Below are 23,380 nucleotides of genomic sequence, written 5' to 3'. Positions count from 1 at the left end.
ATCTCACCTCAGCAGCTGAGAATACAGTTCACTTGTTCCCGAGGTTCCCTTGCTCTGTGCTGAGTCACTTGCAGGGCTCTCCTCAAGCTGGCATGAGGGGTGACATCGTGTTTGCATGGGAAGAGTGGAGAGAGGATGTGTCGCTCTCCTGCATCTGTCATACATGGGAGCCTCAGACTAGGCACAGGCTGTTTCCTTGGGCTTTCTCACTCCCGGCAAATTTTAACATGGAAAGTGCATTGCTTCACTCCCTCCCCAGAGCCAGTGGGACATTCCCGTACCATTCCAATGCTTCTTGCTCCTTCTGAGCAGCCCCTGACTCTGGATGGGGCACTCTCTGTGCTTTTCAAGCTCCTGAGCTCCCTTTGCTCCTCCAACAGGTGATGAAGCTGCGGAAGCTGGCTCAGCAGGTTGCCAACTGCAGGCAATGCCTTGAGCGCTCCACGGTCCTCATCAACCAGGCCGAGCACATCCTGAAGGAGAACGACCATGCACGGTTCCTGCAGACTGCCAGGAACGTGGCTGAGAGGTGGGCTGGGCTCAGGACACTGATGCTGGAGTTGTCCCCTGGTCACAGGTCTCTGCCCAGAGATGACTTGATGCCCCCAGGTTCCTTCTGCAGAGATCCCCAATCCCCCTTACAACTTCCCACCATGCTGCCCTTAAATAAACCATGTGGTCAGGTTCCCATCCCTCACAGGACAGGTGTTGCATGGCTGGTCCTAACACTGTGGAACGATACTGTGGAATACGGGGTTGGGAAAGTGGTGGAAATGCCAATCCAAAGGGAGCTCAGGGGCCAGTCAGAGCTAAGGACCCCCAAAGGTGGAGACCCCTACTATCAGGAGACATGTCCCCAGGCTAGGCAGCCCTCCTCAGCAGTGGTTTGTAGGTGCAGGCTGGTTTCCTGACAGCAGGTAACGTCATGGCAAGGCTGCCTGCACCCCTCTGCCCCTTCTCACCGTGGCCAGTGCTGGGAGCTGCGTGCACCCTGGTGCGTACTGATGGTCCCTTCTTTCCTTCCAGGGTCGCCATGGCAACTGCATCCTCACAAGTTCTGATACCAGATATCAATTTTAATGATGCCTTTGAAAACTTTGCTTTAGATTTTTCCAGAGAGAAGAAGCTGCTGGAGGGGCTGGATTATCTAACGGGTGAGTGCATGGGCACATTCCCCTCCGTTGCAACCCATGTCCTCCCCACAACCCCATGTCGTCCCCTCAGCCCCTGCCCGTGCCCCACATCTTCCCCTCAGTGCCCTCCCCTATACCCCACCAGGGACTGGCAGACGTGTTTTAAGACGTAATCAGTAACAAGCACCAGGTCAACTGTGGCAGAGCAGGGGCCAGGACAGTGATATTTCCCCATCCTCCCATTTTACTCTGCTGCTCCTGAAGGATCCATAGGAAAGTCCAGAAAGCTCAGAAATTATGATCTCTGTGACCTGGGGAGGAAGCTGATGCCCATAAGGAGGATGCACAAGGGATAAGGATTATATGAGGATCCATAAGGATTACAGGGAGGGAACACTGAATTAACCAATTATTATACTTCTAATGCACTCTGTGCTTTAACATTTTCCTTTTCCTGCCCTTTTTGTGGGTCTCTTGGTCATAAATTATGAACTCTGGTGGGCAGGACCTTGCTGGGCCCCATGGTGCTGCAGCACAGACTGAACACTGCCCTCCGGGTCTGGGAGCAGTGATGGCTGCTGGACTGGCCTGTGCTGGAGCTCTGGGGGGGATGAAAGCTCTAGGGAGGCAAGGACATCCTCACTCACCCAAATCCAATTTCATCATCACAAAGCAGATCAGCTTTCACTGAAAGATTAACACAAACATGTGTATGGATCAGTTATGGGATAAAATACTTATTCGACTAGGTGGATTTGGAAGTGAGTTCTCAGCCTGCTTCAGTGTGGGGTTGTCAGACCTGATGGAGCAGCAGCAAAAACCCTGTGCTCTGACCCCTGAACATTTTGTTAAACTAAAAAGTTTAGGTCAGTTGGAAACAGGATGACAGATAAAATGAGGGAGTTCTTGGTATCGAGAGACTATTCCCACCACGAGCCCATCTCTGTCTTTATGGGAGCAGAAAAGCCTTGTGTTTTTAAGGAAGAAAAGCCCAAACTGACTGAAATCTGTGGTCTGTGCCTTCCTGCAGCACCAAACCCACCATCAGTCCGCGAGGAGCTCTGCACAGCCTCCCATGACACCATCACTGTGCACTGGATCTCAGAGGACGAGTTCAGCGTCAGCTCCTATGAGCTCCAGTACACCATCTTCACCGGCCAGGCCAACTTCATCAGTAAGTCACCATGTGCTGCAGGGGCTACAGTTCCCTTCGGGAAGGAATCTCAGGTTGCCCAGAGAAGCTGTGGCTGCCCCATCCCTGACAGTGTCCAAGGTCAGCTTGGATGGGACTTGGAGCTACCTGGGCTAGTGGAAGGTGTCCCTGCCCATGGCAGGGAGTTGCAACGAGATGATCTTGAAGGTCTCGCCTAGCCCAAACCAATCTGTGATTCTATAAGGAAGAGGTTCTCAGTGGTTTAAAGACTGGGAATTCATGGAGGAAAGAGCAGCAAATAATCCACCAAGGGTTGCACTCAGAGTAGTAGAGACCTCCCCATGTTAGGGGTTCATCCCTGAGCTGCTGTGCCCTGCACTTGCTCTCATCAGCCCTGGCTCATTGAAACAGTGGGAACACTGGAGGGCCTCATCCATCTCACAGCTCCCAGATTCGTACATCTGGGATCTTACGGGCGAGGCAGTGCTGGCTGGTAATTGACATGGTCTATAAACTCTGTAACAACACTGAGGCTTGTCTCCAGGCCATTTTTTGTGCAAGTCACTGCCATACTTGTTTTTCCACACCGACACAAATTTGCCTGACAGGAATTGGATTTGAGGACCAAGGAGGGGTCTCGCTGACAGTCTGTGGCTTGTGAGAAAATTTTACTCCTGGTTTTCCCTAGCAGCACATGCCACTGTGGGAAGTGCTGACAAGGTGCCTCAGAACAGGCACTCTGGGCTGCCGTCAGCCTGTCCCACTGGCTGGGAGGATGTTGGCACCAGGAGCACAGTGTCACGGCTCCGGAAGGCTGCTCAGTGAACTCTGAATTCTGTAGGAAGCTGCCAGGGAAAATTCCCTGTGGCTTTCCAAGCTGGATCTCGCCTCCCCAGCCCCAGCCCAGCCTTTGCCCTTGTTTTGGCAAACAAGATGATGTGTTTCCTCTCAGTCAGAGGCTGTAGGGCACCGGTGCTGCTGCAGCCAGATCTGCGCTGCTCAACTCTCCTCTTCTTCCCAGAAACAGCATGTTATCTCCAGCACTTTGTCCTTCTCTGGAGGCATGGAGAGCTCAGCTACCTCTCTGGCTCTGCTCTTGCATGGCCACCAGCCTCTTCACTTCCAGCAGAGGACAAGACAAGGGACCGTGCTGGTGAAGGGACACCTGAAGGTCCCTGTGCCAGCTCTGCAAAAGCTGGGCTAACAAGGTGCTCAGGGCTTGCTCCTTAAGGAGCAGGGACTGTCCAGGGATGGAACATCCAGTGCTTCCCCACCCTCAGCTAGAAGTATTTTGCCCTTTTCCAACTAGGATTTCCCCTGCTGCAGGTTGTGCCCTTGCCCTGGGGCCGTGGTGGGGAAGGATCTGGCTCCCACCTCTTCCCAGACACTACTTTGGATGCATGTCTTGGACTCCCATTCATCAAAGGACTTGAGAATGAGTCACCTACCCACCTCTGGGGATCTGGCACAGGCATTGGTGAGAGGGAGCTATGGTGACCACAGGGGTGAGGAGCAGCGAGGGCAGGGCCGGAGGAGAGCCCTGAGGGGCACATGTCAGGAGTGTCCTTCTTAGCCAGCTTGGATTGCTCTTCCTAGGAAGAGTGATGAAAATATCAGTTAAATCTCTAAGGAGAAAATGAATAACACATTGTCCCTTGGAATAGCACAGCCGGGCCCAGGTGACGGGAGTGTGTGAGCCCTGGCTGAACTCGTGCATAAAGAGACACTGGAATATCAAGCAGGAGCCTGGGAGGCTGACCAGGAGAGGAAATACCTTTCCAAGGAGCACACAGTTGGCCTGTGGAACCCATCCCTTTCACACTCCCATCCAAGCCAAGAGCTCAGCAAGAGTCGGACATTTTTATGGATGACGAATGCTGCAGTAAAAAGGATTTTTTTATGCTTTGGCAAGCATAGGAGCCCTCAGTCTTCAAGGCCAAGCTCTGTGTGGTTGGTTTGGGAAATAAGGCTCCTTGGAAGGCCAAATCCTTCCCAGTGTCATCTCTCAGCCACTTTGTTCTTCCTTACAAAGGATCCCCATCTGGTCCTTCCTGCAGGGAGGTGACAGCAACTAGTACCAGGCTGGAAGCTGTGTACTCTGAGGACAGCTGCAATGGATGTAGACTGCTATCAGGATCACATCTGTTTTATTTTCTACCTCACATCACATTGCTCTGTGCCCCTTGGCCATTCCCATGTGTATTCCAAACCAAATCCAGTCTGACAGGGACTGCAACCTGCCCTTGTCCTGCAGCTGAACCAGCTACCAGAGATAAATGAACACCCCATGGAAGCTGTCTCAGCAGAGGTGTGGAGTGTTCCCAGCTCCTGTCTCTCAGCCCTACACATGCTGAGAACCCCGCTTCAGTCACCCTGAATTCACAACCCACTCCTCACCTCCCGCCACAGCCAGTAAGCCTCCAGCTACTGCTTCCAAGCCTCCTCCTTATTCCTCTTTTGGCTCAAAGCCCTGGCCGAGTGCTGCTATAGCTGCCCCAGAGCTGTGTACAGGAAGCTCAGTGCTGCTGCCGTGGTGGGTCCTGGGCTCTCCACTGCCCCATCCTCCCAGTTCCCCCTGAGCCCCTCAGGATCCCCATTCCCCAGTGCTGGCTGCTCACATGCTCATGCTGGCTGCAGGTAATCCTCATCCCAGCCTTGCAGGCAGCAGGAACAGCCTCAGTGGCACCATGTAGGGCTTTACCCCTTTCCCTGGAGCTCTGTGTCATCCCACCTGAGGTACAGCACTACATTTCCATACATTCCAGGCACTGCAGCTCCAACACTGCAAACTGCTGCAGCAGTCGGGCTTGGCACCTCTGTAATCTTGGATTTTTCATTCCCTCCCATTTCCAGAAAGAGTTCAGGCTCCTGAATGATTTCCAGGCATCTGGATCCTTTCACTGAGAGCTCATTTTGTTTGAACTGCTCTGCAGACCAGTCTGCCCAGGGAGCTGAAGCATCAGCATCCCTTCACCATGAATTATTACTTCCTCCCCTGGAGCACTGAGCATGAGGCAGGAGCAGGATTCAGGTGCAAATATACTGATTTGGGTGCAAATATGTCCCTTTCTGCTTCTGGAATTATGTATTGTGACCTGGGAGCAGGATGGAGGCTGTCCTGTGGGAGCAGACACATGGAAGGGGATGATAGGGGGGTTATGGTAGGATGATGGTGGCATTGCAGTGGGCATCACCCCGTCCTTAACATCAGCAGCCACCTCTGCGGGAGGGTGCCACTGCTTGAATTCCCCTTTCTCTGCACCCTTTTCCCATCATTTCCCGCAGCAGCATCCCAAGATGCCAGCATGCCAGCCCTGGCTCTGCCTTACCAACATTTCCTTCCTATGATAATAGAGATTCTGACTTGCTGGGATTTATCATCTCTGAAAATTTCCCTGCAGGCGCTTTGAACTCCCAGGCAGGCAGTAAATCCCAAGGGACATGCAGTCGTGAGCTCTGCCTTAGCAGCACGGGGGCTTTGTATTGTGTCCTTCCCTGGGAATAAATCTCTCCCTGCCTGTCCCTCACTGCAGGTCTGTACAACTCCATGGACAGCTGGATGATCGTCCCGAACATCAAGCAGAACCACTACACGGTGCATGGGCTCCAGAGCGGCACCCGCTACATCTTCCTGGTGAAGGCCATCAACCAGGCGGGCAGCCGGAACAGCGAGCCCGCCCGGCTCAAGACCAACAGTAGGTGCCCAGACACTCACCTGGCCATGGCAGGTGATGGGGGAGAGTTTCAAGAAGTTTGGGATTCCAGGAGAATGGCCAAAGGCTCCCTGTGAGCCTGCAGTGGCTGGCACAGGATGGAGACCCCAGGTTGTTTAAATTATTGAAGTGCCCATCTCCTTTGGTGCCTCTGCTCCTTCCATGCCTTCTCCTGCTATCCCGTGTAGTGCCAGGTGCTCCCATCATCCCTGTGCTCCTATCAGCACCCATTCCTGGGGTCTTACAAGGTCATAAAGGTCAATCCCTCTGGTGGCTTTACATCCCTGGGCTTTTTGGGGCTAATGCACAGAGTCCCAGAGCAATTGTGTTCCTTGTATGTGGCTCAGCTCACAGACGGTTGTGATTTTTGGGGAGCCATAAGGATGTTGAAGTATCTTCATGGTGGTGGATGGGACTTTGCAGCCACACACAAAGCAGAAGTTGCACTTTCCAGTGACCCAAGGTCACCAAGGAGGGTTAAATGTGTTTGCGGAAAGCTGAACTCTGAGGACAGTGGTTGTGGCACAGTCAGAGCTGCTGGTTTTGTGGTGGAAAACCTTTTCCCACTGTCACCTGCGACCTTGGGGAATGCCACAGGAGGAACAATGTAAGATGTTAGGGGAAGAAATAAGTTGGCTCTCCAGGTTCCTGCCCACTGCCTGCTCCATGCCTGCATCTCTCCACTGCTCCCATGTCTGCGCAGCCCTGGTGAGCGCAGCCCTCCCATCTGTCTTTTTCCAACAGTCGCTTCTGCCTGGACGAGGCTTTCATGTTGTCACCTACACCTCCTCCTTTTCCTTGCACGATGTTAAACCTCATAAAATGACATCAAGGCAATGGGGCTGAGGGAGCTGCTGGGGAGCAAACTCCAACTCAGTCCGCCTGCTTGTTAAAAATTTATCCCTCCTGTGGCTACTGTGTTTCAATGCTCCCCTGACTTTGAAGGCGCTCACTCTGGGAATGCGAAATGGGCAGCTTGGGAAGCCAGGAATGAGGGCAGTTGACTGTGGCAGCAGCTCCCAGAGGATGGGGTTTGCTCTCTGGGATTTTAGCTGAGTGTCAGTTGCCAGAGCTGCCAGCACGGCACTGAAGGCTCCTGCTCAGGGAAGGATTCAGTTAAGAGCCTTATCTGGTTTTGAGCTCCCCTTGCTGCAGGGATGTGTCTGCATGTTCAAAACCTGGAGCAGCCTCACCTGAGGTGCTGCACAGGTTATGTGTGAGTGTGGTTCTGCATGTGACAATGCACCTTCCACAGGGACTGATCCTTCACTTCCCACTCTGGCAGAAAAGGCATGTGACACTCATTAATGGGCACATATCCCTCCCCATCACTGGTTTGGCATTCTTCTATCTGTGTTTGTGAAAAATTCTGACTTCTGAAGGTTTGCTTTAGCGATATATATGGATATAATATATATTGATATATTTTCTCCTGTGGCCAGACTCAGGGAACAAAGGCTTCTTTGGGGTGTCCAACACTGCCACCACCTCATGCTGCACCTCCAGCATGCCCCTGCTCATCTTCCTCCTGCCAGTATTTGGGACTAGGGTTTCTCCTTTTCCTGTGGACAACATGCAGTGAACATCACACCCACGCTTTCCTACTGCTGTAACCTTGGTGGAAATGTCAGCAGCTCGACACAGAGTCAGCCCATTAGCATATTTCACAGCCTGTTCTGTTCCAAAAGTGATGTCTGGAGAGATCCCTCCGTTGCCAGAAGGTCACTGTCAGGACACATTGATTTCCACAGCATTGGTGCTGTCAGTGCTGACACTAAATCTGTGTTCCCAAACAGAAAAGCTTGGGAAAACAGGCTTGGTTTAGTGACAGGGAGACCTTCCTCTGCTGAAGCTGGACCTAAGAATTACTTATTTAGGAGCAAGTGTCCAAATTGGATAAAAGGGCCAGAATGCAGGCACATGCCCAGCTCTGGCAATTAAAAAAGTGCCAGGAAGGTGGGTTTTATTATCTTTGCCTTGATCAGTCTTATTCTCCCTTGCAATTCTGTCTCTTTGATTTCTGCATCTTTTGGCAAAACCTCAGTGTGGTACAGGATGGCTCCATCCACATCCCATCTGAGATGTCAGGAGCGGGTCTGAGGCCTGAGCAATGGGCTCTGGAGTCCCTGCAAGTGACTGGATCGTGCTAGTGCAGTTGTTTTTAAGGAGCAGGATGATCCCTGCAGAAGCTGCCCACAGGGAATCTATGGGAAGATTAATAGATTCGGATGGATTTAGGCTTTCTTGTGACTTGATGACTCTGCATTAGAGTGCTGCAGCTTTGATTCCTGGAGGTGATGTCTGCAGGGAGGATGGGATAGTGCTGACAGGCTCTCTCTGTGGAGTGTCCTGTGCCCCACAGGTGACATCTCGAATGACTGGTGGGAGCAGGGACACTGCCACTGTGGGCAGAGAGGAGGGACAGAATGCAGGAAGGGCTGGCTGTGAGCCCCTGTGTCCCTGCAGCTTGATTTGCTTTCTGGGCAGAACATGGTGTACACCTGCAGCCAGGACAGGGATGGTTCCTTGGGAACAAAGTGCTTATCCATCCCTCCCTTCTCTCCACACATATTTTCAGCCAAACACAGTCACCAGCTGTCTGCCTTCCCACTCTGCCCCATCCCTGTCCCCTCACAGCGGGAGGAGGGAGATGGACAGGCTCATGTGGCACTGGTGTCATCCCTGAACTGACCCCCTGACAGGATGGTCTCCTGCTCCCTGGATTTGGCTGGGTGTTGGAAGTTGTCTCCTGCTCTTGGGGATCTCATTCCAGTTATTTCCCTAGCTGTTATGTAAAGCAGCAGGCAGCCTGTCCTGGCTGTTCCTCTGGGCAGGTGAAAGGAGCATCCCGAGCCGGTGAGCCCCTGCTCACAGCAATGGGTGCAGGAACCCTGAGGTGTTCAGGGCAGTGGGGTGGGTGTTGGGAGTCCTGCAGGTTGGGGGTGCAGAGCCAGCACAGATGTCCCTCTGCCTGGCTCTGTCCCTGCACAGCACTGATGACCTTGACCGTGTTCCTGACTGCCCCCTTTTTGCTCCCACACACCTGGTGCCAGACAGGATTTCCTCTGCTCCATTTGGACACTGCCACACTCCAACTGCAGGGAAGGGAGGGATAATCCAGCTGATAAATGCCCCAGGGGTGCAGCCAGCTGTGTCCAGCCCCAAAGCCAGCTGTTTCCCCCCAGCTCCCAAGCCCCATGTAGGGATGACCAGCAAAAGGCTCTCAGAAATATCCCAGCAAGCTGAATTTATGAGATAAAGGTTATCTGAGTGACCAGCCTAGGACATACAAATTAATGATGAGAGGAATCATCGCAACCTGGCTCTCTGCCAGGCAGGGTTGGGAGGCTAGAGGGGTGTAGTGACCTGGGGGCAGGGAAGGCAGTGATGGTGGCTTTGGGCAGGGTAATAAGGGCTGCTCTGCCCTCTTGTGTAGTCAGAGCTCCCCTCCCCTTGGCAGCTCTCACGCCAGGGGTTTGAGGCTGGAACCGTCACAGCTCTGTGAAGTCTGGTTTCCCAGTGCCAGAGAGATATTTTGGGAAGGGGGTTGATGGGAGCAGGCGCCTAGCTGTGTCCTCTGAAATGCCCTCTGACCTATCCCAGCCCATGTGCTGTTGTCTCCCATTCAGCCCATCGCAGACACTGCCTGTGGGTGTGGCTCAAGCTCTTGGTCCAGGACATGCCAGTACAAAACAGTGACGAGGGCTGGGCTCCAGTTCTTCACACTGACCTTAACAAGGGGTTGCCTTCAGAAACAGGGCTGTGAGTGTCTCTCTTCTGACAGAGCCAAGTATTTTTATGCCTCACTTCCTCAGAGCTTGTCTCTTTGCATTACTGCCAGGAAAAGATATGGCAGAAAGATCAGAGCAGCCAGAGGAAGGAGGGGGCAGGTCAGTCACAATTTGCAGCTTTACTTTCAGGCCTCTCAACTCAATTGTCCAGCAAATTGGGCTCCGAGGAAAACCAACACAAGCTACCATCAGGTATCAGAGCATGGCAAGGATGAGCTTCATTCTTGCAGCTGCACTTGAGAGCTCTCCAGCCTCATGTCATTGATGTTGCAGCTTTTTACAGAGGTTCACAGCTGTCTTTGGGTTCTCCTTGCCTTTGGTTGCAGGGGTTTCTGGCTGTTCTGAGGGTCCCCAGCCTTGCCCAGCTGTTTGCAGTTCCCAGTCCTGGCTCAGGACACTCCTTGCCATGGTGGTGTGGGGGTTTCTCCTCACTGGGACTCTGTGCCTGTAGCCAAAAATGGGAGCGTGCAGGAGGACACAGCTCATCATTCCCAGAGTTGGGTCAGGGAGCATTCAGGTACCAAAAAGTGAGGGTGAAGGTGTTTACAGGATTTGGAGTGTCTTCTGCAGCTGCCATTTGCTTTGTTCTGAGGAGGTTGAATCCTTATGGAAATAGTCTCTGCTGCCTGTGTGCTCTTCAGTGCATCTCACAGGAAAACTCAGCAGAAAAACCCACCAGAACTCAATTTGCTTCTTTGCAATGTCTTGGGGTTTCATTTGCAAATCCAGGGATAGTCTGAGGTCTTCCAGAGGGAAATCCTTGAAAAACAAGGTGGTTGCATGAAGCTCTGGAAGCAGGAGTGCTGAGACACCACCCAGATTTATCCCTGGCTTCAGGGATAAAACCCAAGCAAACTACCATTAAATGTGCAAAGCTGAGAGCATGGGATGTAAAAAGCATCATAATTTGGTTGTATGTAGAATTACATGTCATGGCCACTGCTCCTGCATTTTGCATCAGTCTGGATCACCCCTCAGCTTCCTGCAGGTGCCAACAGCGAGGGGCTGTGTTGGGACCATCTCTCTGCTGTCCCCACTGGGCTCGGTGGCTCCTACCACAGCCACCTACAGCAACACGTTGTCACCAGAGTCACTAACACAGACTGCCACAGAAAGGCTAGTGTGTGTTTCCAGCCCTGCTGAGACCCCCTCGTAGGCAATCCCACAGCTTTTGTAGGACCCCACACCCACCCCGTGGCCTTGCAGGCCCCAGGCATTGCTCCCTGGGGGTGTGGGCTATGCAGGAAGCAGCTGTTTCCCAGAGTAGCAGCCAGGAAGAGTCAGCCACCAACCCTCCTGTGTTGCACAGAGGGGTAAACTGAGCCACAGGCTTTGCCCAAAGCCTGTGACCATGCAGGGATGGACCAGAAGATCCTCAGGGCTGAGAACACTCCTTTAGCCATGCCAAAGTCATGGTACTGTACAGGGAAGCTAAAGTCTGTCCTGATTCAAGAGCAAAGAGAGAGATGGGAGAATGCTGGAGTAGGGAGCAGTGAGGCTCCCCAGGTACCCTCCCCTCACCACCCCAAAGTGGAGGGCTTTGGTTTGGGCTTCTCAAAGCACAACCTTCTGGCTTCTCCTTTCCGTGTCTGGTCTTAAAATGACCCTAAGTTATGAAAGGAGAGGAAAAAAAGCATTGAAGGAAAAGGGATTGTGAACTTCCCTTCCTCAACAAAAGCAAGCTCAGCCTGGCTGAGCAGAGCCACTCTGGCAGGGAAGGGGCAGTGTCAGGGGCTGCAGTGCAGGCAGGGCTGCCCATGGGCAGCAATGCACCAACCTCCCAACCTTCCATGCAGAGGACGATGTCTGTGTGCACAGGTGTTTTCCTGACCCCCTGTCTCGGTTTGAGGGGAAAAACCAAAATGTTTTACCCACAAGCAGGGGAGGGGCCTCCTCCTCAATAATCACACCACTCTTTATCAAATTTAAGAAAAGGAATTTTAATACAAGAAGGATAACTGCTATATATATATATATATATATGTAAACAGACTAGTGCAACCTACTTCCCCAACACCATAAGAGGAAAAAAAAAACAACAACAACAAAACCCAGCAGGTTTTCCTCCGGGAGAAAAGGTTATACTTAAGTGTCCTTGTCACAGCCCGCTGGCTGCAGAGTGAGTTTCAGTCCCTCTCCAGCGAAACAGACGAGCAGTGGGCTTTCAGATGGACTCAGTCTCTTTTCCTTGTGTTCCCCGTCCAAGAAGCAGAAAAGGTACGAGCGACCAGCAGCAAATCCAAGGCAGGCAGCAGCACGGCAGGAAAAAGTAATCCGAAGTAGGCAGCGGCAAGACAGCCAGGGAAAACCCCAGCAGTAACCAGCAGGGCAGCCTGCCTCCTTGGAGCCCCCACTCCCCCGTTCCGCCGAGCCAAGACTGAGGAGAATATCCAAAAAAAAAAACCAAAAGAGACAAACCTGCCCCCACCCCAGCGATCACAGTTAACTACTTCTTTTGTCAACCGCTGGCCTGGGCAGTTAAGTGGCAGGGGAGAGAATTTACATAATAATCCCAAACTACAACATTATCCACCCCTAAATTCTCTTCCATGCCGATACTCTACATTAAACTTAAATTTTCTTTCAAATAATTAAGTGTTTACAAATACAGTAATATGAGTCGTTTACCCAGAGATAAGTTCCCCTTGAGGTACACATTGTGTCTCTCCATCTTCCTGCATCACCCACCAGGTGGAACTAGATCCTTGAGCAAAGACAACTCCACGAATGGGTTTGCCTTTGCCTGAGGCAGGGTTGATCCAGACTGTTTTCCCTAGCATACCTCTCAGGTGTATTACAGGGACTTTGTCTCCATCTACAGTGTGAAGGGGTTCTGATTGGGCAGGGCCGGCTCGATTGACAGAGCCTCTAGTGTTGACTAGCCATGTAGCTTTTGCTAAGTGTTGATCCCAGTGTTTGAAAGTCTCTCCACCCAACGCCTTTAAAGTGGTTTTCAACAGTCTATTACACCGCTCAACTTTCCCGGCAGCTGGTGCATGGTAGGGGATATGATACACCCACTCAATGCCATGTTCTCTCGCCCAGGTAGCAACTAAGCTGTTTTTGAAATGAGTTCCATTATCTGACTCAATTCGTTCTGGGGTGCCATGTCGCCACAGCACTTGTTTTTCCAGGCCTAGGATGGTGTTCCGAGCAGTGGCGTGAGGCACTGGGTGTGTCTCCAGCCACCCTGTGGTTGCTTCCACCATGGTGAGCACATAGCGCTTGCCTTGGCGGGTCTGTGGCAGTGTGATGTAGTCAACCTGCCAGGCCTCCCCGTACTTATACTTATCCCAGCGCCCACCATACTACAGGGGCTTCACTCTCTTAGCCTGCTTAATGGCAGCACATGTCTCGCAGTCGTGGATAACCTGAGAGATAATGTCCATGGTTAAATCCACCCCTCGGTCTCGTGCCCATTTATAAGTGGCATCTTTGCCTTGATGGCCCGAGGCATCATGGGCCCATCGAGCCAAGAACAGCTCTTCCTTGTGCTGCCAGTCCAGATCTGTCTGTGATACTTTCACTTGCGCAGCTCGGTCTGCCTGTTGGTTGTTGAGATGTTCCTCATTGGCCCGATTTTTGGGCACGTGTGCGTCTACGTGGCGGACTCTCACAATCAGCTTCTCTACTCGGGTGGCAATATCTTGCCATATATCGGCAGCCCAGATGGGTTTCCCTCTGCGTTTCCAATTGGTTTTCTTCCATCGGTCTAACCATCCCCAGAGAGCATTGGCTACCATCCATGAGTCGGTGTAGAGGTAAAGCTTTGGCCATTTCTCTCGTTCAGCAATGTCCAGGGCCAACTGCACGGCTTTAAGCTCTGCAAACTGACTCGACCCACCTTCTCTTTCAGTAGCTTCTGCAACTTGTCGTGTGGGACTCCATACAGCTGCTTTCCATTTGCGATTAGTCCCTACAATGCGACAGGAGCCATCGGTGAAGAGGGCGTAGCGTATTTCCTCTTTTGGCAATTGATTGTATGGTGGAGCTTCTTCCGCACGTGTCACCTGCTCTTCCTCTTCATCTGCTAGACCAAAATTTTCACCTTCAGGCCAGTTTGTGATGATTTCCAGGATCCCAGGGCGATTTGATTTTTCTATACGGGCGCGCTGCGTAATCAGGGCAATCCACTTGCTCCAGGTAGCATCAGTGGCGTGATGTGTAGAGGCAGCCTGTCCTGACAACATCCACTTCAGCACTGGTAGTTGAGGTGCCAGAAACAGCTGTGCTTCTGTGCCAATCACCTCTGAGGCGGCTTGGACTCCTTCATAGGCGGCTAGGATCTCTTTCTCTGTGGGGGTATAGTTGGCTTCAGATCCTCTGTAGCCTCGGCTCCAGAATCCAAGTGGTCGGCCTCGAGTCTCACTAGGCACCTTCTGCCAAAGGCTCCAAGACAGGCCATTATTCCCGGCGGCGGAGTAGAGCATGTTCTGTACGTCTGGTCCTGTCCTGACTGGTCCAAGGGCTACAGCCTGAGCAATTTCATGCTTGATCTGGTCAAAGGCTTGTTGCTGCTCAGGGCCCCAGTGGAAATCATTCTTCTTACGGGTTACCAAGTAGAGAGGGCTTACGATCTGACTGTATGCTGGGATATGCATCCTCTAGAACCCTATGGCACCCAGGAAGGCTTGTGTTTCCTTTTTGCTGGTAGGTGGAGACATTGCTGTGATCTTATTGATGACTTCTGTTGGAATCTGACGGCGTCCATCCTGCCACTTCACTCCCAGGAACTGGATCTCTTGGGCTGGTCCTTTAACCTTACTCCGTTTGATGGCAAAGCCAGCTCCCAAAAGGATCTGGATGATTTTCTCTCCTTTCTGAAAAACCTCTTCTGCTGTGTCCCCTCACACAATGATGTCATCAATGTATTGCAGGTGTTCTGGAGCCTCACCCTTCTCCAGTGCAGTCTGGATCAGTCCATGACAGATGGTTGGACTGTGTTTCCACCCCTGGGGTAGTCGGTTCCAGGTGTACTGCACGCCCCTCCAGGTGAAAGCAAACTGTGGCCTGCACTCTGGTGCCAGAGGAATGGAGAAGAACGCATTAGCAATGTCAATAGTGGCATACCACTTTGCTGCCCTGGACTCCAGTTCATACTGGAGCTCCAGCATGTCCGGCACAGCGGCACTCAGCGGTGGGGTAACTTCATTCAAGCCACGATAGTCCACAGTCAATCTCCATTCTCCATCAGACTTATGCACAGGCCAGATGGGGCTGTTGAAGGGTGAGTGGGTTTTGCTGACCACCCCTTGGCTCTCCAGTTCACGGATCATCTTATGGATGGGGATCACAGCATCACGGTTCGTTCGGTATTGCCGACGGTGCACTGTCGTGGTGGCAATTGGCACTTGCTGTTCCTCAACTTTCAACAGTCCAACAGCAGAAGGACTTTCTGAGAGACCTGGCAATGAGTTCAATTGTTCAATCCCTTCTGTCTGTACAGTGGCTATTCCAAAAGCCCATCTATGCCCCTTTGGGTCTTTAAAATATCCATTCCTGAGGTAGTCAATGCCCAGGATACATGGGGCGGCTGGACCAGTCACAATGGGGTGTTTCTGCCAATCTCTCCCTGTCAAGCTCACTTCAGCTTCTAGCACAGTCAACTCTTGAGATCCCCCTGTCACCCCAGAAATAGAAATAGTTTCTGAGCCCACATGTCCTGATGGCATTAATGTGCATTGAGCGCCAGTATCAACCAAAGCCTTATACTTTTGTGGGTCTGATGTACCAGGCCATCGAATCCACACAGTCCAATAGACACGGTTGTCCCGTGCCTCTACCTGGCTAGAGGCAGGGCCCCTCTAACACTGATCCTGGTCATAGCGGTCAGAACCTTTTCTCGATGAGTACACCTGGGAGGTGCCCTCCTGTGGGTCAGATTCTTGCCCGTGGGAAACTGGGACTGCACTTACTCTCACTGACCTTCTTCCATTCTCCTTCAGTTCTTGTACTCGGGCTGCAAGGGCACGGGTGGGTTTCCCATCCCACCGTCCCATGTCTTCTCCATGTTTGGCCAGGAAGTACCACATCTCAGTTCGTGAGGTCTGTCTACTTCCTCTGGCTGGGGGGCGTCTGGCTCTGACTTCAGAGGTTCTCATTCGCACTGGTGCCACTTGGAGACTTTCCCTAATTTCCTCTCTGATCGCTTTTACCTCTGCAGGCAGCGTCTTGAGACTCTCAACCAATGTCTCTACAGCAGAAATACGGGCCTGCATTGGGCTGTGGGTCATGCTTTCATATATCTGGAGCTTATTTGCTACTGCGCCCACTGTTTCATGGTTCTCTTCTCTATACATGGATGCCAGGAAATCGGTGTATTCAGCTGGCCCCGAGCGTGAAAGGTCCCACCACATATGTGGTGTGCATCTGACCTTGTCAGGGTCATTATTGGCTTGCCCACCTCTTCCAAAAAGCACGTCCATCATTGCCATCTCCCTCAGACGTAAAATTCCTTCTTCCATCGTCTTCCAAGTCTTCTTAATATGATGTTCCTGCAGGATTTCTCTATAAACAAACTTCTCTCTTACACTCGTTAGAAGTCGTGCCCAGAGTGAAAGGGGCTTTGATTCCCTCACGAACACCTGTTCAATAGCCACGTCCTGGGCCAGAGCCCCCAAAAACCTGGCTTCAGCACCATCCAGTTGTAAGGTTTCACCCATAAGGTCCCAAACTCGGATCAACCAAGTCAGGATGGGCTCACCCGGGTGTCGAGCAATGTCTTTCCGCAAACTACGGAGATTATCAAATGACAATGACTCAGTGATAATCTCAGGCTCTGGGTCTGCTTGCTGTGGAGGTGCAGCAGCCCCCTCATCGTCTGCTGGATGGTCTAATTTGGTCTTATATTTCCTTTTCTGAATAGGGGCAACTTCCATAGGCTTGGCCTGTCCTCCTGGTTTAGCCTCATCCTTTTCTCCCTTCACTGTGGCATCAGGGGTTTTATTCTCTCGCTTTTCCCCCTTCACTGGGCTAGGTTTCTGAATGCATTCTGGAAAAACCCTGGCCCTACCTTCAAACATTCTGTAAGCTGCAGGGATACAACCCTGCAGAAAAACCATAAAGAGCAAGATATCTCTGGCATCCAGGGAGAATTTAAACATCTCAAAAGCTGTTGTAGCAGACTTGAATGGGGAATGGACAAAGGGTTGGGAGAAGAGATTCCCCTTTGTTCCTTCCCAAGGGTCCGTACTATTATCACTGAATCCCCAGAGGTAGCAGCTTAGGTTGCGGCAGGAAAACAGCCTGGAGAGCACCACCCACATGACATCCAAAGGCATCGAATTCATGGCACCATAAATCCAGAGTAAGAACTCAATAATAATTGCGGCTATTTGAGTTTTGCTCATTGATTTGTTGATAAGACTTAAACCTGCCGCTCCTTTTGGCATGAATTTGTACCAACAAAAAGCCAATATATTATACAGGATGGTCCTGATGAACTCTAAGCTCAAGACCCACATGGTGCCACAAAATAGCAGTTATCCTTCTTTGTTTACAAGCCCCACACGTTGGGCGCCAAGAAATGTCTCGGTTTGAGGGGAAAAACCAAAATGTTTTACCCACAAGCAGGGGAGGGGCCTCCTCCTCAATAATCACACCACTCTTTATCAAATTTAAGAAAAGGAATTTTAATACAAGAAGGATAACTGCTATATATATATATATATATATGTAAACAGACTAGTGCAACCCACTTCCCCAACACCATAAGAGGAAAAAAAAAACAACAACAACAAAACCCAGCAGGTTTTCCTCCGGGAGAAAAGGTTATACTTAAGTGTCCTTGTCACAGCCCGCTGGCTGCAGAGTGAGTTTCAGTCCCTCTCCAGCGAAACAGACGAGCAGTGGGCTTTCAGATGGACTCAGTCTCTTTCCCTTGTGTTCCCCGTCCAAGAAGCAGAAAAGGTACGAGCGACCAGCAGCAAATCCAAGGCAGGTAGCAGCACGGCAGGAAAAAAGTAATCCGAAGTAGGCAGCGGCAAGACAGCCAGGGAAAACCCCAGCAGTAACCAGCAGGGCAGCCTGCCTCCTTGGAGCCCCCACTCCCCCGTTCCGCCGAGCCAAGACTGAGGAGAATATCCAAAAAAAAAAACCAAAAGAGACAAACCTGCCCCCACCCCAGCGATCACAGTTAACTACTTCTTTTGTCAACCGCTGGCCTGGGCAGTTAAGTGGCAGGGGAGAGAATTTACATAATAATCCCAAACTACAACACCCCCACTGGTGCATGGCACCAAAATCCTGGAGCCTGTGGAGAAACCCCGATGGTGGAATGTGTTGGGAAGCTGGTGCCCAGAGCAATGGCACTTACTGGCATGAAGGAAGGCAGGTGCTTGCAGAGCTGCAGGGAATTATCCATACAAGCAGGACAGCCAGTATTGTGTCCTTTGGGAAGCAGTTTGGCTTTGTGTGCTGGTAGTGTTACAGAGGAATTGCAGTTGGGTTTCAAGCCAGCATCAGCGATCTGCAGGATCCGTCACCCTCAGTTCCGTTAATTGCAGAGAAAGCCCAAGATGTGCTTTCATTGCCGGCCCGGTGCTCTTACATCCCATCCAGCTCCGCTGGACACAGGCTGGACCCAGTGCCTTAGATGTGCTTTCATACCCTGGACTGTGCTCTCCAAGCACTGAGATTGTGTTTGGCAGCAGAGAAGCACAGATAGATGCCGAGTGTGTGTCCTGTAACGCGTAACCACAGCCTGAGCACTGTGAGGAGCAGTCTGTGTTTGCAGCTGATGGGAGTCAGGGGCGGGCTCAGTGCCATGGAGTTGGTCCCAGCACTTATCCCAGCACTTACTGGTCTGTCCCTTTCCAGTGCTTATGTCACTCATTACCGCTAATAGTGTGCAGATTCATTCAGGAATTCAGGCTGTATGCCCTGCCCAGATTTGGCTCATAGTGCATCCATCCTGATGGCATCTTCAGTGCTGTTCTCATTACCAGGAGACACCCGTTTCCACCGTATGTTACATCATTAGCAGAGGACAAAAGGAAACGAATGGGGAATAAGCATTGGAAGGGAGTAATGCCCAGTAAGGAGACTCTGGACATCCCCAGCTCCTGATTTGGGGGTCCCTGCCAGGACAGTGCAGCTCATTTCTCTTTGCATTTTCAAGTTTCCCCTCCTTTGCCTCTGTTTGGTCTGGGAATGTGAGTGAAGGCGCTGCTTTTGTCCCTACTAGGTACCTGTAATCCAGGGTTCCTAGCTGGTCAGTGAATCTGTGGCTCATGGAGGATGTCCAGAGAGCCCATGACAGACCTTTCCTGCCATATTCTCTCTGCACAATGATGCTAACAACACAAATCCTAATCCTTGTGTCTTCTCCCCACAGGTCAGCCGTTCAAGCTGGACCCCAAGATGGCTCACAAGAAACTGAAGATCTCCAACGATGGGCTGCAGATGGAGAAGGATGAGAGCTCCTTGAAGAAGAGCCACACGCCAGAGAGGTTCAGTGGAACGGGCTGCTATGGTGCAGCCGGCAACGTCTTCATTGACAGCGGCTGCCACTACTGGGAGGTGGTGGTGGGATCCTCTACCTGGTAGGCACCACCTGTGGGAGGGGGGATGCTTTCCCAGTCTAGCATCTGCCAGATGCTTTTCGAGCATATGAATCTGTTGCTGTGCCACTTCCACAGACAGTTGGGCTCTGGAAGCACAGGGTGCCCCTTCCACAGGCAGATGGGCTCTCAAAGCACAGGGTGCTGCACATCAGAACTGGGCTGGGTTCTGTGCTGGGGGCTGGAGGGTGCTGAGCGAAGCTTCTCCTCTCCTGCAGGTACGCCATCGGCGTGGCTTACAAGTCAGCCCCCAAAAATGAGTGGATTGGAAAGAACTCATCTTCTTGGGTTTTCTCCCGCTGCAACAACAATTTTGTGGTGCGGCACAACAACAAGGAGATGCTGGTGGAGGTGCACCCACAGATGAAGCGCCTTGGCGTCCTCTTGGACTACGACAACAATGCGCTGTCCTTCTATGACCCAGCCAACTCCCTCCACCTCCACACCTTCGAAGTCTCCTTCATCCTGCCAGTGTGTCCCACCTTCACCATCTGGAACAAATCCCTGATGATCCTCTCAGGGCTGCCCGCCCCAGATTTCATTGATTACCCCGAGCAGCAGGAGTGTAACTGCCGGCCCCAGGAGTCCCCATATGTGTCAGGAATGAAAGCCTGTCACTAGGCTGCCCAGGCCTGCCCGTGCCCTGCTGTGGCACTGGCCGTGCCAGTGGGTGCCAGTGGTCGGAGCTGCCTGCTGGCAGCCACACCGGAGACCCGCCGCAACGCCCCAGCAATCAAGCGCCATCCACAACCAGCTCTGTCTTCTTTTAAGGGAAAAGTGGAAGAACCTCGAGCCACAGCTGGAAATAAACTGCTGGTGGTGAGCTCCAGTGTGCGTGAGAGCAGCTGGAGCAGCTCCTTGGCGGTGGCTCTCATCCCTTCCCAAGTGGCTTGTCACCTGGGTGGTTCTGTCTTCCTTTGGGGGCTGGAAAGGCTGGGGTGGGTTTTGGGGTGACTTGAGGTGCCATGGTGGTCAGGGGACAGCTAGTGTGTCCCACAAGACACAGGTTAGGACAGGAGGGATGGGTTCTGGAGCCTGCTGGCAGCTGGTCTAGAGAACCAGAGCCACTGAGCAGTGCCTTCCAGGAAGACCTTTCTGGGTGGCTGAGGCTCGGTAGCTTCCCTGGTGGAGTGGATAATGCATGGAGCCCTTGGGCTTGGTGAGCGCTGGCGGTAGTTGTGTGGTGGATGGTGGTTATGTGATGGGTGGGTGGTGGTTATGTGGGGGGTGGCCTCTGAGCATGGAGGCAGCACTGAAGATGGTCCCACTGCCCGTCCATACTGCAGCTGGCATGTTCCCAAAGCATTTTCTGGGTTTTCAGTTCCACAGTGAAGAGCCATGGACCCCCATTATCCCCTCCTTTGAGAGCTCCCCAGTAGCCAGGGAGGCCTGTATCCTTGAGGAGCTTTGGCCCCTGGCATAAAGGTTTGGCAGCTGCTCCTTCCCAAGACAGGGATGGTGGTGCCCTGCTCCATGTAGGCCTCCACTAGCGTCCTGTCTGGTGTCCCAGGAGGAAAAAACTTCTCTTCTTGCTCTGAGCCCACAGTAGAATCCTGCCCAAAGATTATCTCTGTTTTATGATCCGAATCTCAATTTATGACCCCAGATCTTGTCTCCTGATTTGTTCTCCACCATGCCAGGGGTTTGGACTGGGTGAATTTTAAAGGTCCCTTCCAGCCCAAACTATTCCGTGATTCTGTGGCACTGTGAGCACAGAGCCGTCCTGTTTACTCTGTGGCAAAGGACTGAGTCCATCCCAGGGGCTGCAGACTCTGGTTACTGGGAGCTCTTCGGCTGCCACCATTGCATCCAGTAACCACAAACATCAAATCCCCTGACCAAGTTCCGGTTTCTAGATTTACTTAAGAGGCCAGGAGGAGCTTGGCCAGCACACTTCCCTGTGTCACAGTGGGGGTCCATGGCACACTTTGGGGCCAGTGGGCAGCGAGTGGCCAGGACATCAGAGGGGCAAGGAGGTCAGGCATTGTGATGGCCGAAGGTGGCTGGTGCTTGAGCTTTGCTCCATGGCATTTAAAACCCCTTTTCCTCCTCTGGATGCGGTGCCTCTGTGGGATTGGGGACCCCGGAGCTGGGACCTTGCAGCTCTGCCAGCCTTTGCTTTCCTTTGGGCCTTGCTGCTTGCCCAACCTGATTTCCTTATAGAACAGGGTAACCCACCTAGTTGATCTAGAAAGGGGAGTAGATCTAATCTTTTGGGACTTCAGCAAAGCTTTTGATACTGTCTCTGCCAGGATCCTTCTGGACAAACTGTCCAGCCCACAGCTGGATAACTATATTAAATGACGGGTGAGGAACTGGCTCACAGATCAGGCACAAAGGGCACAAAGACAGTGACTGAGGTGACATCAGGCTGGCATCGGTCACTAGTGGGGTTCCACAGGGCTCCATCCTTAGCCCAGTTCTCTTCAACATCTTCATTAACAACCTGGATGCGGGACTCAAAGGAATACTAAGTAAGTTTGCTGATGTCACTAAATTGGGATGAGCTGTCAACTCCCTCGAGGGGAGAGAAACCTTGACAAGTCAGAGAAATGGGCAATCATCAACTGTAAAGTTTAACAAGGGCAAGTGCTGGATTCTGCACCTGGGGCAGGGCAACCCTGTTGGTGTGTAAATGGGAATGAGAGGCTGGGGAGCAGCATCACATCCCTCCCTTTCTCTGGGCTGTGGTTTTTGGGAAAGGGAGGCAGGTGGCACCTCGGGGAAGGATCGGCTGCCTGCCCTGTTGATCCAGAGAGGGGGTTCCCTCTTATCCAGGCTGCTTTCCCATAGTTCCTGGCAGGGCCAGTGCAGGGGATACATCCTTCCCTCCTGAGCAGACAGAGGAGGTCTGTTCGCTTCTCCCAGCTCTGGGGCACAGATGGGGGTGCAGCAAGGGTGCATCTGCTGTCTCCACAGCCTGGCACACACCTCTGGTTCATTTTGGGAGATTGTCACCCTTTTCAGTTGGATATTTTTCATGGGAAGGTCTCATGGAAGTCTATTCCCTGTGTTGTGGTCCCATCTGGGGCTGCTCATACTGTGTCTGTCACTCTTAGACGGATGGTGAGCACTGGAAGTGGATGTTGGCATTGGCCATCTGGGTGCTGAGCTTCCTGCTGGCACCAGCACCACTGGGATGGGCTCATGGAGGACTCAGCACATCTTCAACTCAGAGACCACGAGCCCTTAACGTGACATTTGCACCTGATGAAATTGCACTAATTACGGGAACCCCCTGCCCCCTGGCATGCACCTCATACCCGGCCAGGTGGGAGGGCGATGGAGGGGAGCTGGAGGAGCTCTGCACCCTGAGCAGGCAGCTCAAGGGCTGGGGTCTTTCCCAGTCACCCACATTGTCCTCTCCTGGTGCTGGAAGCAGAGCCCATCAGAGTGTCACTAAGAGTTGGGGAGCAGCAGCCCCATCCCTGGGCCCTGCTCAGGACATGATTCAAGGGCAGGACATGGGGATGATCTGCAGTGCTGCTCCTGGTGATACAGTTGTACAGATTCAGGATGTGTGAACTCTTGGCTTCCCTCAGCCTCCCCTTCCACATGTAACATTCCTGCTTCAGTTTTAATTAGGGGGAGGGTTGTTCTTTCAGTAGGTTTATTTTTTCCCATTTAGTAGTTTTATTTTTGTTTTTTTAAAACTTCTTTGTTTATGTGTGTGTATGTATATATATATATATATATATATATAAAATATAATATAATATATATACGTTACTGGGTACGTCTGTGTTTGGGGAGGTCATGAGGTGGGGACACCCCTGGGATCTTCATGTCAGCCATCATAGTGTTCTCCAAGCTTGCCAAAATGTACGTGTGGCCATGCATCCACAGGAGCAGAGGGGATACATGGTACCATCCCATAGCAGCTTTCCTTGTGCTGGGCTCAGCCCAGCCTGTAGAGCCTGCGGAGTGGCTGGAAACACAGGCTGCTAAAGCTCCATCTGAAAACATCCATACACATAAATATTGTGCACCCTGCTGCCAGTTCCTGGAGCATGTCAACATTGTCCAGTTC

General features: G+C 52.1%; 1 protein-coding gene across 1 annotated transcript in view; it reads left to right on the top strand.

Moving 5' to 3' along the window:
- MID2 (midline 2) overlaps positions 1-23,060 on the top strand; it is an 83,921-nt gene extending 60,861 nt beyond the window's left edge. The window contains exons 5-10 of the mRNA XM_071569461.1: positions 381-529; positions 1,027-1,154; positions 2,164-2,307; positions 5,820-5,981; positions 19,125-19,332; positions 19,569-23,060. Of these exons, the coding sequence (XP_071425562.1) occupies positions 381-529; positions 1,027-1,154; positions 2,164-2,307; positions 5,820-5,981; positions 19,125-19,332; positions 19,569-19,971 (1,194 nt within the window). The 3' untranslated portion in view covers positions 19,972-23,060. The remainder of the gene's footprint in view (positions 1-380; positions 530-1,026; positions 1,155-2,163; positions 2,308-5,819; positions 5,982-19,124; positions 19,333-19,568) is intronic.
- Positions 23,061-23,380: the final 320 nt, after the last annotated feature.

The sequence above is a fragment of the Pithys albifrons genome, chromosome 14 (assembly GCF_047495875.1).
Source record: "Pithys albifrons albifrons isolate INPA30051 chromosome 14, PitAlb_v1, whole genome shotgun sequence".
Classification (NCBI taxonomy): Eukaryota; Metazoa; Chordata; class Aves; order Passeriformes; family Thamnophilidae; genus Pithys; species Pithys albifrons.
The sequence above is the reverse complement of the archived record's forward strand: the minus strand, read 5'-3'. Positions and strand labels throughout refer to the sequence as shown.